This window comes from Sceloporus occidentalis, unplaced genomic scaffold (assembly GCF_023333645.1).
Source record: "Sceloporus occidentalis isolate IW3139 unplaced genomic scaffold, rSceOcc1.0.p SCAF_158, whole genome shotgun sequence".
Taxonomy (NCBI): domain Eukaryota; kingdom Metazoa; phylum Chordata; class Lepidosauria; order Squamata; family Phrynosomatidae; genus Sceloporus; species Sceloporus occidentalis.
The window spans coordinates 413,010-427,327 of NW_028317138.1; the positions used below are offsets into that span (position 1 = coordinate 413,010).

General features: G+C 43.8%; 1 protein-coding gene across 1 annotated transcript; it reads right to left on the minus strand.

Moving 5' to 3' along the window:
* Nucleotides 1-1,839: 1,839 nt before the first annotated feature.
* Nucleotides 1,840-8,243, minus strand: LOC149280171 (apoptosis inhibitor 5-B). The gene is made up of 14 exons (XM_089500730.1): nt 8,175-8,243; nt 7,197-7,358; nt 5,523-5,616; nt 5,262-5,327; nt 4,363-4,514; nt 4,049-4,255; nt 3,840-3,944; nt 3,643-3,732; nt 3,166-3,347; nt 2,847-2,940; nt 2,527-2,583; nt 2,349-2,425; nt 2,056-2,192; nt 1,840-1,919 (listed from the first exon to the last, which is right to left on the minus strand). Exons 1-14 carry the CDS (start codon nt 8,241-8,243, stop codon nt 1,840-1,842), a joined length of 1,572 nt encoding a protein of 523 aa, XP_089356856.1.
* Nucleotides 8,244-14,318: the final 6,075 nt, after the last annotated feature.

Genomic DNA, 14,318 nt, shown 5'->3' on the forward strand with positions numbered 1-14,318 from the left:
CATGCAGATGTTCCGTAATTATTACATTTCAGAGAAGTTTCATCATTATGTGGCAGCAGAGAACTATTAGCTTGCTGGTCTGACCACAGCTCCCATCATTCTCAGCCAACCTCGATATCTAACGGCAGCGATAAGGTGGCAAACGCTGTGCTATGGCGGGGCAGATCTCATCACGGACAAGTCTAAAGGACACAGGACATGCTGCTTTAGTAAGACGCGGAATAGTTGCAGGTTTAAGATCGAGAGACGAATACAGAAACTGTGTCGAGGAGCTAATGAGCTGCTTTTTAATCCTCACCTTTAAAAATGACAAATGCAGTCAATTTGTAGTCAAAACAAAAAGTTTATAGGAAATGCTGCACTGGAAAGGACGTCCTTCACACCTGCGCCATGTCTAAGGGCGAGGAAGCTCACAAGGCTCCTGGTTGAAATTGAACTGCATTTCCCATCACGGTCGCCAACAGCGGGGAAGTTACTTACCCTACAATAAGGACAATCCCTAAAGACCTCGGACTTACCCTCCAGTACACTTTACATCAGTCCGATCAAAAAACTGGATGTCTAACATTTGACTCCCTGCCTTTTTGTTGTTGCGAAAATTATTCAGTCTTTTTTTTACTTACTTATGGGGGATAAAAATTGCAGTTCTAGAGGCCAGAATTTCTGTCAACCCACTTTAACTCCAAAAGGTAAACCCAGAAAAATAAATGTTACCCTTATCTTAAGTCTAGATAGGTCCAATTAAAAACCAGCACTATTTACTAGGCCTGACTTCCCGGAAAAAAAAGAAAAAAAAGCTGAGAGGCTGGGCAATACTTTAAATTCAAATTAACATCGGTTCACAGAAACCTGGCAGCTAAATGTCATCCTGGACCGGGCGAGACGCGTGCGGCGACAACTAGCCCAAAACGCAAATACTTTTCTAAAAATATCTACAATCAGCGCTAGCATTAAAATAGCCAAATAATTGTAATTGGAGTCCAGTTTGCCATTTAAGACGTTTTCTTTCAAAAAAAAAAATAAAATAAAAAAAAAAGTGTTATTAATGGTCAAAATAATCTAAGAATAGCGTAGTAAAAATCAGAAGTCTGCACAGAAAATTGCTAGTCTTGAATAATTTGCAAATGCAAAAAGCAACCGTTTGAAGGAGATACTCAATTCTAGTTATTTAACCATTTCCCGTCTGAATGCCGCCATTGCTCCCGTCTATGGCGCCAAAAGGAAGGAGGAGCGTGAAATGCAAAATCAGACTTTTGTTTGCTTGAATTTAAGAGTTAGAAGCTTGGAGTAAATTGCCATGCCACTTATATCTAAGTCTACACACATTACAGCAAAGAAAATACAAAGGGATCGCCGGCAGAAGAGGCTCAGCAAACTAGAAATCAAATTTATCAATAAAAACATACTAAAAAATAAACGTAGTTGTCGTTCAAGTCTGCCAGACACGTCCCCAAAAGCTTTATAATTAGTTGATCGCCACAAAAACGAAACATTAAATCGGCCCTATATATGTTACAGGCTCTGTCGCCAATCGTACGGTACCATTCACAGTTCTTGTGTTTTAAATATTAACGGGAAATTGCAGCAAACAGCCCAACGGGGCAAAATAAAGAATCTGGAAGCGGCTCAGAATCCTGGGTGTGCAACATCCAAACGGCAGAGCATTGATGGGGCCGCGGAATATCTGGATAGAAAAAGAGTACGTACATAAAAGGTAGAAAGAATGCTTTTAATGTTAAAAGTCTGTAGGCCAAAGGCAACCTGCCAGATCATTGTCATCAGTCCAGCCTTCAAGTGGAAATCTAGGCAGGTCTTCTGCTCCGGTTTTAAATGGCGTCTTTAATAGACTCTTCCTCTGCTGCGGCTGCCACGTCCACCCCAGCCTCTACCTCGGCCCCCGCGGAAACCTCCTCGTTGTTCTGCAGGAAGAAAGAACAGTTTAGTGATCCCAGAGTGAGCTTCGGGGGCCAGTACAGAATCATAGCAAGTAGAGTGCCCATCCCACATCACTTTAATAGCGGGCATAAATTTGTAGGTACGTGGCCACCGACTTACCATACGGGAAATTTCCAAGCCCCCCGCTGTATTTGCCGCTGGGTGGGTTGTAAATCTGCCGGGCATCTCTTTTGGGTCCCTGTATTGGCTTTTTGGGAGGTGAGCTAGAGGTAGTCTCTTCACTTGTTCTTTTTTGTCTGCAAGAGGAACAAACTAAGATCAGAGATGTATGGCTAGTAAATCATTTGGTGTGTGGACCTCCTAATGGAAGTTCTATCGCACCAAAAACTGCAAGTTTGTATCTGACGTCTTTATCTACTTAGTGTCACAAATGAGAATACCATCAAACTTACGGGGTCTCTGGTTTTTGCACTGGCTTCCAGGACAGAGTCACTGTGCTTTTGTAGGATGGGGGAATGTGAAACAAATCCTAAAAAAAAAATAAAAAAAATGAATAAATAAATTACTAAAAGATCACAAAGAAGGAAAAAAAAAACAAACAAACAAAAAAAAATAAATAGTAACACTTACCTTAATTAAAACATTGATATTGTTGGTTATTTTTAAAGCCACCACCTTGATTTTGTTCTGCAAAAATCAGAATAAAAAAAACCATTTACAGATACGGTCTAAAAGGATCTACGATAAGGAAAATGGCATGCAGGTCAGTCCCGGACACACAGACGCCAGGTTAAGTTACAAAAACATCCACTAGGCGGTATTTTTTTTGTAATTAGAAAGAATTCAGAAGCCTCTGGCCAGATTCGTGCCGACGAGCTTTTATTTATTTCAGACAAATGTAATTATTTAAACAGACTAAGTGAAGTACAAGAAATACTTTGGAATTGTACCTCTTCGGTTTTGAGAGCCTCTCCGGACTTTCCTTGAAGAGCCAGGCGCAGCTGCCGAATGTAGACCTGAAGCCCCCGTGCGAAGTACTGCAACCTGCAGAAGGGAATAGAGTTAGTCTTCCCGGGGCCGTCAAAGCCAACGGATAAAGGTTACAGACCCAAGAGTTTAATCTTAACGCACTGAAACGATGGAGGGCGTTCATGTAAAATGTCACGGTGCTCCCTAATCCCGACAAACCAAAATCCTTTTCCGGGAAGATTTCGGGGCGAATTCCAAGGTTCCAGGTGCAAATGCATCGTGACAAAAAGAGCAACCAACCTGATTTTGAAATCCTTCAGCTGCTCTGCGTTCACTTTAGCGATAAGGAAGTCGGGGAGCTTTCTGCCGAGTTGGTGGAAACTAAAGAGTAAGCATTCCACGTAGCTGAACTGCAGCTTGGGTTCCTCACTCGCAGCGTTCTCGCCATTTTCTACTTCTTCGGGTGGAAGCGGCATGTACTCCTATCGACAAAGGAGGGAAAAGGTGAAAAGTCTTCCCTAATTAGCATGTTTTAGGGATCTTCACCCATAAGAACTCGTTTTATAACAAGAAGCTACTGATGAAATATCAACGTTAAGACGCCTCTGTAGGACAGCTTTATTTCGGTGGAAAAGAAAGTCTTTCAATCCTATGTTGCCTCGGCCCTGCCGGACTACAGGCAGAAACCCCATCATTTAAGTGTTTCTTTACTTCTTTACTTGTATCTGATTTGTATTTTGTAACTTCATTTAAGTAAAATACTAATGTAAGTCTTACCAACAGTTTGTCAAAAAGCTTGTTCAAGTTGGATTCCAGTTTATCCATGTCTCCGCAGAATGAGCTCATCTCCGCCAACAATTTAAGAACCTGGGAAGATAATAAGAAGATTAAAATGTGGATTCATGTGTTCCTGGACCATGGAAATCAGTTTTTACTTCTCCAAGACCGTGACCTTGAACACAGTGCCGGCTCACCTCAAGCTGGACGTCTATGCCTTCTGCAGGACTGGTCATGGAGCTCAAGACAGGAAGGACGTTCTCACAGAAATAGGTCACGAATTTAGTAGAGTGGACGTTTTTCTACAAAGACAAGAACATTGCGTTGACTTGATGCACATGTGTGTAATCTTCTTATTTAAATACATAAAAAAAAACAAAAAAACATTTGAGTAGCTGTGTTATACCGAGAAAAAGGGCACAGCCTGGCGCATGCACTGGAGCAGTCGGTCTACAGAGTCAGGATCTGCTGGGTTTAGGGTTTGATGCATTCCGGCCTGCTCAGAAACCAAATCCACCAGCTGCTGTCTGCCGCTGAGTGTCTGCAAGTTCTTCAAGGACGAGAGGATCTTCATGAACAAAACAAACTCTTCCCCGGTGACATCGTACAGAACCTGAAAGGAGAAAGCGGATGAAAGATCTTCCCAGACAGAAGGATTCAGAAGTAGAACGGTTCCATCTCTGCTTCGTGTTCTGCTTGTGGATACATTTGTATTCTTACCTTCTTAGATTCGGACAATATGAAATCCTCCACCTCCTTGGTCATAACTTCTTCCGGCAGATGTTTCATTTTGGAGGCAAGGAACTTAATGGCCCTCTCGCGGACGATATCTTCTCCTTGAAGGATCTGGCTGAACAAGCCACCTAAGGTGCCTGCACAACGTAACACAATGGTTTACACATGCAGAAAAAAATATATTTACACAACAGACTGCAGGACTTGGGAATAACAAAACCTGAAACCCCGAGGAATGCTGTGATTAACAAAAAGATAAAGATACTAATTCCTTGAACAGGTTATTTTAAGTCTATCGGAACTGACAGAGCTTTTGCCGTCAGAGACGCCCAGTTCAGATCTTGAAATCTCTTCTAAAAAGCAATTATTTCTCCAATTAAAATTATATGATAAATAATATGTAACCGATTGCCACGTACACTACCGTTCAAAAGTTTGGGGTCACTTAGAAACTTATTTTTGAAGGCAAAACAAATTTTGGCCCTTTATCACTCCCGTCACTCCTGTGTTCCAATGGCCCTTTATCACTCCCGTCACTCCTGTGTTCCAATGGCCCTTTATCACTCCCATCACTCCTGGGTTCCAATGGCCCTTTATCACTCCCATCACTCCTGGGTTCCAATGGCCCTTTATCACTCCCATCACTCCTGGGTTCCAATGGCCCTTTATCACTCCCATCACTCCTGGGTTCCAATGGCCCTTTATCACTCCCATCACTCCTGGGTTCCAATGGCACGTTGATCCAGGTTTAAGTTTTAAAGGCTAATTAATCGTTTTGTAATTATGTTACCGCAGGGTATCTTTAGTGTATAAAAGGGCACTAGTACTCCAGCAGCACACGCCAATCGAAAATGCAAAATCAAGTGAAGATGAACGGCTCTTACCTTTTGCGTCCATTTTAAAGATGCTCAACAAAGCGTTGTTCACCAGGTTAAACTCCGCAGAGTCATCTAGATGGGTAGAAAGATAAAATGTTTTACTGCCGTACCACGTGGGACAACAGCAGCACAGACCTCGGCAACGTCAAAGATTCACTAACAAAACCAAAGAACCGCGTTATTCTCAGCGCTTAAAGGGCGCCGAGATACGAAGGGCTAGTGCTGCCGGCACCTAATGGAACACTTTATTGCCCATCGATACCGTACCTGACTGCAGCAGCTGTGTCAGAATATCCGCGACGCGAGGAAGGTTCTCCCCCGTGGCAAACTGTGACAGCTCCTTGATCGCTTGCCTACGGATCTAGCGAAGAAAAGAATTCAAAGAATGTTTAACAAAACGGACGTTTTAAAGCAAAGTTTTCTTGCTCTCCTTACGCACATTGTTTTCAGTTATGTATTAAATGTCACAGCTCAACATTTACAGACGTGGAGAGATGTTAAGGTTTTTTTTTTTTTTTTTTTTACTGAGAGGGTGGTGGATAAGTGGAACAGCCTCCCAGCAGAAATGGTAGAGGCTAATACATTGAGGGGATTGAAACATGCATGGGATAGACATATGGCTCCTGAATCTAAAAACGAGACCAACGACCGCGTTACAATTTGAGTAGCCGACAGGAACAGCAGGTCAACAGCTGCAGCAACAGCTGAGAGCAACTCCATCGCTTCCATATACGCCGGAGGGCTGGAAATGATCAGCGTTAGGCAGTAAAACATATAGGTTCTAAATACAAATAAAAAATCAGGTTGCCCTATACAGGGATTAGAAAAAAGAAATAACAGGAGCAAAAAATCTGAAGCGCTGCTGGATAAAAAATCTCCCTCAGAGGACACGTGCATGCGCAACAACTTAACAGCGACACACAGTCCTAACAAATATCTGGGGTCACAATCTGTAAACGCATTAAAGTAGAAATCATCACAATGCTTCATGTTATAGACCTATGTTTTTATGCCCTCACAGCAGAAACAGGGCTATTTCTTTTAGCGCATTAACATACACTATCCTTCAAACGTTGGGGGTCACTTAAAAATTCCTTGTTTTTGCCACAAAAGCAAATTTTGGCCATTAAATTATTAACTCAATCAGAAATACAGCACAGACGGGGTTAATGTTGTAAATGACTATTGTAGCTGGAAACGTATGATTTTTAATGGAATCTCTTCATAGGCCCTTTATCACTCCCATCACTCCTGTGATCCAATGGCCCTTTATCACTCCCATCACTCCTGCGTTCCAATGGCCCTTTATCACTCCCATCACTCCTGCGTTCCAATGGCCCTTTATCACTCCCATCACTCCTGCGTTCCAATGGCCCTTTATCACTCCCATCACTCCTGCGTTCCAATGGCCCTTTATCACTCCCATCACTCCTGCGTTCCAATGGCCCTTTATCACTCCCATCACTCCTGCGTTCCAATGGCCCTTTATCACTCCGATCACTCCTGCGTTCCAATGGCCCTTTATCACTCCCATCACTCCTGCGTTCCAATGGCCCTTTATCTCTCCCATCACCCCTGCGTTCCAATGGCCCTTTATCACTCCCATCACTCCTGTGTTCCAATGGCCCTTTATCACTCCCATCACTCCTGTGTTCCAATGGCCCTTTATCACTCCCATCACTCCTGTGTTCCAATGGCCCTTTATCACTCCCATCACTCCTGTGTTCCAATGGCCCTTTATCACTCCCATCACTCCTGTGTTCCAATGGCCCTTTATCACTCCCATCACTCCTGTGTTCCAATTGCACGTTGTGTTCGCTGATTCAAGTTTAAGTTTAAAAGGCTACTTGATGGTTAGAAACCCTTTTGTAATTATGTTACAGCCAGAAATCTCCTTGTTTTCCATGAGTGGCCCCAAACAATTACACAGGGATTACTTACAGAAACATCTTCATCTTCGCAAAGGTCGAGCTGGGCATTGAGAGCGGCATCTGACAAGTCAGGGAAATGCTTGAAGAATTTGGGGATGAACTGAGCTGCGAGTCTTTTCTCCTTGGCTCCTCCCTTCACGCCGTCCAGAATAACCTGGTATGCATTTTTGTGCTAATAAAGGAAAAAACGGTCAGTGAAGGATATTTACGTAGAATAAAGCTTACGGGAAATACAAATGAAACATTTTGGAATGCATGCCGATGGTCGATAGAACAAAGAATATTAAAGAATTTAAGGAAATAAGGAAATCTAAGTATTCTAATCACACGGAACGGCAGGCGTATGAAACGGCTCACAGAACAGGCGATAAGCACGTAACCGGTGGATTAGGGGGCTGCGTATATGGACGCGGTGCCGGGGTAATATCTATTCATCCAGCGCAGATAACAGATTATATTTTACGCATCACGCAGGGTCAGATACGATGGGTAAAGGACACTCTGCCTGCGCAGGTAGAGGATAACATAGGGGTCGTTTCGAGGTACTGGGACGGGTGTAGGGGTGGAATAGAAATAACAATTGGGGTGGGAAGGGAACAACAGGGGCCCTGGGGTAAGATGGGGACACGGGGGAGGCACAGCATTTGAATGAGAACATTGGGGTGATAGGTGGGCGCAGAGATGAAAAATACATTGGGGGGGTCACGGGGATGGAGAGGGCACATTAGGGGGGTCACGGGGATGAAGATGGGACATGGAGGGGTTACGGAGATAGAAAGGGAACATTGAAAGGATCATGGGGATGGGGAAAAAAAACACGGGGGGGGGGTGTTAAGGCGTGGGAAAGGAAAACCGTGGGGTCCCGGGATGGGAAGGAACACTGGGGTACCGCTGGGCTACATGGGGTCTGTAGGGTGAGTAGTAAGGTCCAGGCGTACGAGTTCCCATGGGAACCCGGCGCGCGGCCTGCTCACTCGGCTCTCCGTACCTTGCTCAGGTCGTCCTTGGCATCGGCCAGGATTCCGTAGTTCTGGTATAGCTCCTCTACTGTAGGCATGGCTGCCTGGGGTACGGCCACGATGTGTACTGCGCTGGTTAGTCCGTTAGCCTTGATGCTCGGGCCTCTGACTCTCCCGGGCTCCCGTGCGTGCGTAGCGACAAACAACCGAGAAACGGCAAGAAAGGCAACAGGGAGCTGAGCTAAGCGGGAGAAGAACAGCGACACCTAGAGGGCGTTTTTCGGATATTTACCACCAAGGCAGGAGAGAGACAGGAGAGAGCTCTTCTAAGCTACAATACCACAGCGACACCTGGCGGCACCATGTGGACACGCAGAGAACAGAATACAGAGTGCAGAGAGTGGGGGCAACTGAATGCAGGGGATGCTGAGACAGCAAACAACATAATACAGAGATTGCTGATAGAATAAGAGGCTTTAATCTAAAAGAGGGTCAGAGGCTTACATCTAATATAAGGAAGTTTTACTTTACTGAGAGGGTGGCAGATAAGTGGAACAGCCTCCCAGCAGAAGTGGTAGAGGCTAATACAGTGAGGGTATTTAAACACGCATGGGATAGACATACGGCTCCTGAATCTGAGACGAGACCAATGACTGATTATGGTTTGAGTCATTACAGCAGGAAAAAGATGTCAGTCTTGATGGGTCAAATGGGGCCGATTTGCCAGCACATACTAGCTTTCTATGCTGTGTTGAGCTGGCGGAAAACTGAATAAGGTACAGAGGATGGACAGGTTGGCACATACGAAGGTACATAAAACTATACAAAACTGCGGCCATGTACTAAAAGTCCACAGTGGGGAAAAAAATTGTTAAGCCGTCAAAAATAAAACACATTTCCTAAAACTGTGTTGTGCAGAACCTTATATTTTTATACATAATAGACGTGTATCGTAAAAGTTTGCTATAGATGGGAAACGTAAATATATTGTGAAAAAAAATATATAAAATATTTGCCTAAACTACCATGCAAAAGTTTGGGGTCACTTAGAAGTTTCCTTGTTTTTGAAAGAAAAGCATTTTGTCTATTAAAATAAAATGAAATGGATCAGAAATCCAGCACAGACCGGGTTAATGTTGTAAATGCCTATTGTAGCTGGAAACGGCTGATTTTTAATGGCACAGAGGCCCTTTATAACTCCCATCACTCCTGTGTTCCAGTGGCCCTTTATCACTCCCATCACTCCTGTGTTCCAATGGCCCTTTATCACTCCCATCACTCCTGTGGAACAGCGAACCCATTTGGAACAGCGAACCCATTGTTCCAATGGCACGTTGGGTTCGCTGTTCCAAATTTAAGTTTAAAAGGCTAATTGATCGTTAGAAACCCTTTTGTAATTATGTTACAGCCAGAAATTTCCATTTTCCATAAAAACAGCTCGGTGACCCCAAACCTTTGAACCTTTGAAGGGTGCGTATTAAATAATAATAATTTTGTGCTTAACGTTTCCTCCCACGGGTATTTTAGGTAACGCCTTTGACTCGATGTGAGATTCTGTGCCGTTCTCTTGACAAGCTGTGACATTTTTTGGCATAACAATAAGAAAGCATCCCGATCCCCCGGGGGGGGTAATATCACGCCTGCCCCCTCCGCTTCAGTGTGTCTGGCACGTTCCGTGACACGTTCACTAGTCTATGGAGAGCAAAATGCAAAGCGACCGAGGGTTAAACTCAACCGGGGGCGAGAGGGGGTCTCGATAAACAGAAAAGAAAGGGCGTAGGTGACATCTGCACAAGAAATGAATATATTTGTCCTCCTCCGACACCTACAAACAAATCATTGATTGGCTTTTTATATGCAGACTATGTAATATTCTGTATTGAGTAGTGAAGGGTTAACTAGCGTGATCTGCAGATTGGCCTCAATTACGGCATCAGGAGGCTGCTGGCCTTAAAGTGCCGGGGCCACCTCATGATCAGCAGTCCAGCTCTGAGCCGGAGTCTGGCCGGTACAGCTCGACGGGTTCCCTATGGGACAAGACCACTGGCCTAATGGCATGTCGTTGCCGTGATGGCCACAGGGAGCTCGTCTTTGCCCCTTCCTCTATTGACATCCTGAGAGTTCACTTCCAACAAGAGAAAACATTGTAATAGTTTTATAAGATCTTTGGGCTCCCTGCCAACAATAATTACATTCTAGATGTTACATTTTATTTATACAGGGTATCAAGATATGGGATAGAAAAGTATTTCCTTTACTGTGATGGTAGTAGATAAGTGGAGCAGCCTCCCAGCAGAGGTGGTAGACGTTAGTACAGAGGGGGGGATTTAAACATGCATGGGAGAGACATACGGCTCCTGCATCTAAGACAAGACCGACGACTGATTAAGGTGTGAGTGTTTACAGCAGGAGAAACGGGCAGACTAGACAGGGGTCGAATGGGGCCGATCTGCCGGCAGATTCTGTGCTTCTGTGTTGCAGTTCCTCGCTACTCCATGAGATGGCGCTGTGGGATAACAACCCGCAAACATTCCGAGAGAGAATATTATACCGTCACTTTCAATAAATTGGAGCTGAAAACCTACTGATAGATTTCTAGTTGCTTAGAGGGTGGCTTTGGATAATTCATCCTGATTCCACCGCTCAAACATCAATGGCCACTAAAAGGCAACAGCAGAACAAAGGCCAGCGCTCGGGATTTGCAATCATCAATAACATATAAACCTAAACAGATTCAAGACCTAAACTGAATATAAAACACGATCTGTCGTACAGCTCAGAACCGTCCCTTCCCGCTGTCATTTCTGCTTCCTGCGAACTCTTATTTCATTTAACACAAATGCTCTCTTCCGCCATTATTATGCGGAGCACCGTGAAGGTCGAGGTGAACACGCCGTGGCCCACAGATCACGGCTGGATAGGAACTGAATTCAAACAGTCGTACGGAGGGGGCCTTCTTGCCGATTCCTTAACAAAATATGAAGGGTTTAAAAAGCTGAAAAATACACTTTTTATTCAGAAAACCTTGGTGTTGGGCTCCAACTGTAAGCCCAAAAAACAATTGCTTAGTCTTGATCCTGGAAGGGCTTTCATGGTGACCAAGGCCAGTTGTCGGGGCACCCGGCCAAATAAACACTTGGACATTTCTATTTGGGTGCCAAGAGCTCCCTGTGGGTATCCAGCCATGGTGACTACAGGCATTTCCGGAACTAGCCAGCCGATTACCGACTTTTGGTCTCTGTTTTGGCAAAAAACTCAAAGCCAACACTTCACGATCCTGCTCATTTCCCGCCGATTATCCAACAAACATGACTACGTGGACCTCCAGCATGCCGACCTCCACAAGGATTGTTGCCCCTCTTTTGAATTTCTTTAGGGAACCATACATTTGTCTACCCTCGTAGGTTTCCTCCTCCTGTTCCATCCTGCAAATTCCAGTGGTTGACTTCCAGACCACCATTACGTATGAAGGTTGGAGTACTTGGCATTAATGTTTGTGCTCTAGGATCATCCACCTTGTAGTGCCTATATAATAACCTATATAATATTTTTATAGTGGTTGGATCTCTACAATATGCTATGTGGACCCTCTTTGTCCCAATATGATGGAGATTATTCTAGCTAACTTGGGTTTACTGGCAGGTATTCCAATTCCCAGAGCTCCCCTTTGACCTTTCCATTAAAATATTCCATTCTACGTTCATCCAATAAAGTAGCCCGGGTTATGAAAATAATTGAAGGGACCATGTTTGAAGCCATCACCATGGAAACAGAACCCTGAGGCTGTCTACTGGAATGTTTCCAAAAAGAACAGATATCTTTTGACATAATACGGTTTCCTTCATGTACAGCGGTTCTAAGGTCACAATGTCTCGTTCTTCTAAACCTAAAGGTTAAGTGGACCTCCCAGATGGTCTTCTCCTGTTCAAATATTGGACAGTTCTAAAAGTTTCTATAACTTAATTCCCGATCTTGGAAATATATCACTGGGATATTCTTCAGAGCGTTCCTTCAATCATTCCATACGGTCAACATAATTAGAAACATTACTGAAAGATTAATAAAATGCAAAAACAAAACAAAACAAAACAAAAAATAAAAGCGCATTTCAGTCACCATTCAGCAGCTCAACCTTATCTGCATACCCTGGATGAATGGGCAGATTCTCAAGGTCACATCTTCTGGAGCAGATGCCTTCATATTCTGCTTATCTTGAATGAGTTCTGAGCATCCCAACTGATGGTTTCTTTTACAGTTGAAATCCCTGCTTGAACACAGTTTGGCTGCTATAAGGACCATTTGGTTGTCACTACTAGCATGTTGCTATAGTTTAAGGCTTGATATTTAAGTAGTCTCTGGGTCCACTCATTCGCAAAGTGAGTCAATCTGTGTTGTCCCTCTGTTCCTAACTTAAAAAGATCATAAGCCTTACGCATTTTACAATTTACCAGCTTTTAATCTTGCGAAACATAAAAAAAAGAGCTTCAGGCTTTAAGGTTCTTCGCTGCACCTTACACGTACTCGTGCATTTAAACAATTACTACTAGATATCGAAATGCGTTGGACCGCTTATTACGCCACTGTGACTCGCTTGCTGTGTTCTATTGGACTTCCAATAAAAGTAAGGCTTCTTATCATTTTTGGTTTGGGAATTCACTACCATTAACAGGACCAGCTATCTGGAAACATGAGGAACTTGCCCGGCCATCCACATACAGTCAGTCACGCTTACACTATCAGGTGGCCACTGTCATGGGCCGCCTCGTTGTCCCTAGTCCGGCCCTGAGTGTATTTGTATATCGGTATCCCATGCTATTTGCAGAAGAATCCATGCATTGAATATCAACTGAAGGTTCCATATACTCCATATTAATAAGCAGTTTGACTATTTACGCGTTAAGAGGCTAGTTAGCGAAGACTTATTTATGTTTTTCTAAATAACATGTTTTCCTGGGACATCAATTCCTTCCTCCTTATATAAGCTGCCTTTATTTGCTCATGTGTAATTACTGGTAGTTAAAAGTTCTGCTGTGAATGATTGCGTGTATGAGTAGCAACAACTCATAGTAATTACCGGGAAAACACGCGAAAATGAAGTATACAGGAGGTCTGCGTGTTCTCATTAAAAAGTGGTATCAGAAGTTATCAATTATTAAGGCACGCTATTTAGATTTCTGCTACGAGGGAAATAAAAGAACAGAATGTTCTCACAAAGAACTTCAAACTTGTTAGTGAATAGTCTAGCTTAAAACTTATTAGTGAATAGACCTATCTGTATCCACAGGTTTTCCACATTACCTGGTCTTGGGCCAATGCGTATTTCGTCTCATACCTCTTTTGGGTCCAGGTACGGTTTCGAGGTATTAGGTCCCGGGTGGGTTATGCTTTCACTTTGTTCTACTGGGTTCCTTGTGGTATAGATACATTGTTTCCTCAGTTTTCTCCATATTCCTTTATTCTCCTGGCGGCTCTCTTTTTTTCTCTATATCCCTCCACTTCCTTCTCCCCGTTTCTCCCTTTCATTGAGTCTTTAACTCCCTCTCCCAGAGCTTGTCCTCCGCAATCGACATTTTCCCCACAACCGTCCAGATCACTCTCCTCTGTCTATCAATATCCCCAATAACCACCACCCCACGCCAATATTTCAAGAGCCACTTCTAGTTTACTTACCCTTCTTGCCACTCAAGGATTCCTTATCCCTTGTGATCCAGTAAAAGAAGTGGGGGTCTTTTTTCTCCATCCTCTCTTTTTTTTCCCCCCCATGTGCAGTTGGGTTCAGAGTGCTGGGGTATGATGTCATTTTATGGTGATTTACATCTACTTGTGACACGAGAACCACTAAAGTAAAGCAATGAGGAGGCCAGAACTCCGCTCCACCAATTCCCAACTGTCAGTGGGCTATGAGCCTCTTCTCCTCTTGTCACCCTGACCTTCCTGAAACCTGGAGGACTTACCCCTTTGAACAAGTGAAGGGCTGGTAAATTGGTGGACTTGGGTTAAGTATACCCTTTGGGACCTTCTTAAAATACCCACTGAGGATGAGGAACCTCAACTGCAAGTGCAAAGTTCTATGTGTCTCTATCAGTGGAACTTGCATGGCCTCAAATGCACTCCATGGCTAATGAAGAAGTCAACTTTGGCTCTCTCTAACAGGTTTGGGTGGAAACAAGTTA

What these genes read in the sequence shown, in the direction of transcription:
- LOC149280171 (XM_089500730.1), bottom strand. Translation starts at nt 8,243, where the DNA reads ATGCCTACAGTAGAGGAGCTATACCAGAACTACGGAATCCTGGCCGAT. An exon ending in TATTGTCCGAATCTAAGAAG is followed by an intron (nt 4,256 to 4,362) that starts GTAAGAATACAA and finishes TTCTCCTTTCAG; the next exon opens with GTTCTGTACGATGTCACCGG. An exon ending in GCTTGGAAATTTCCCGTATG is followed by an intron (nt 1,920 to 2,055) that starts GTAAGTCGGTGG and finishes TTCTTCCTGCAG; the next exon opens with AACAACGAGGAGGTTTCCGC.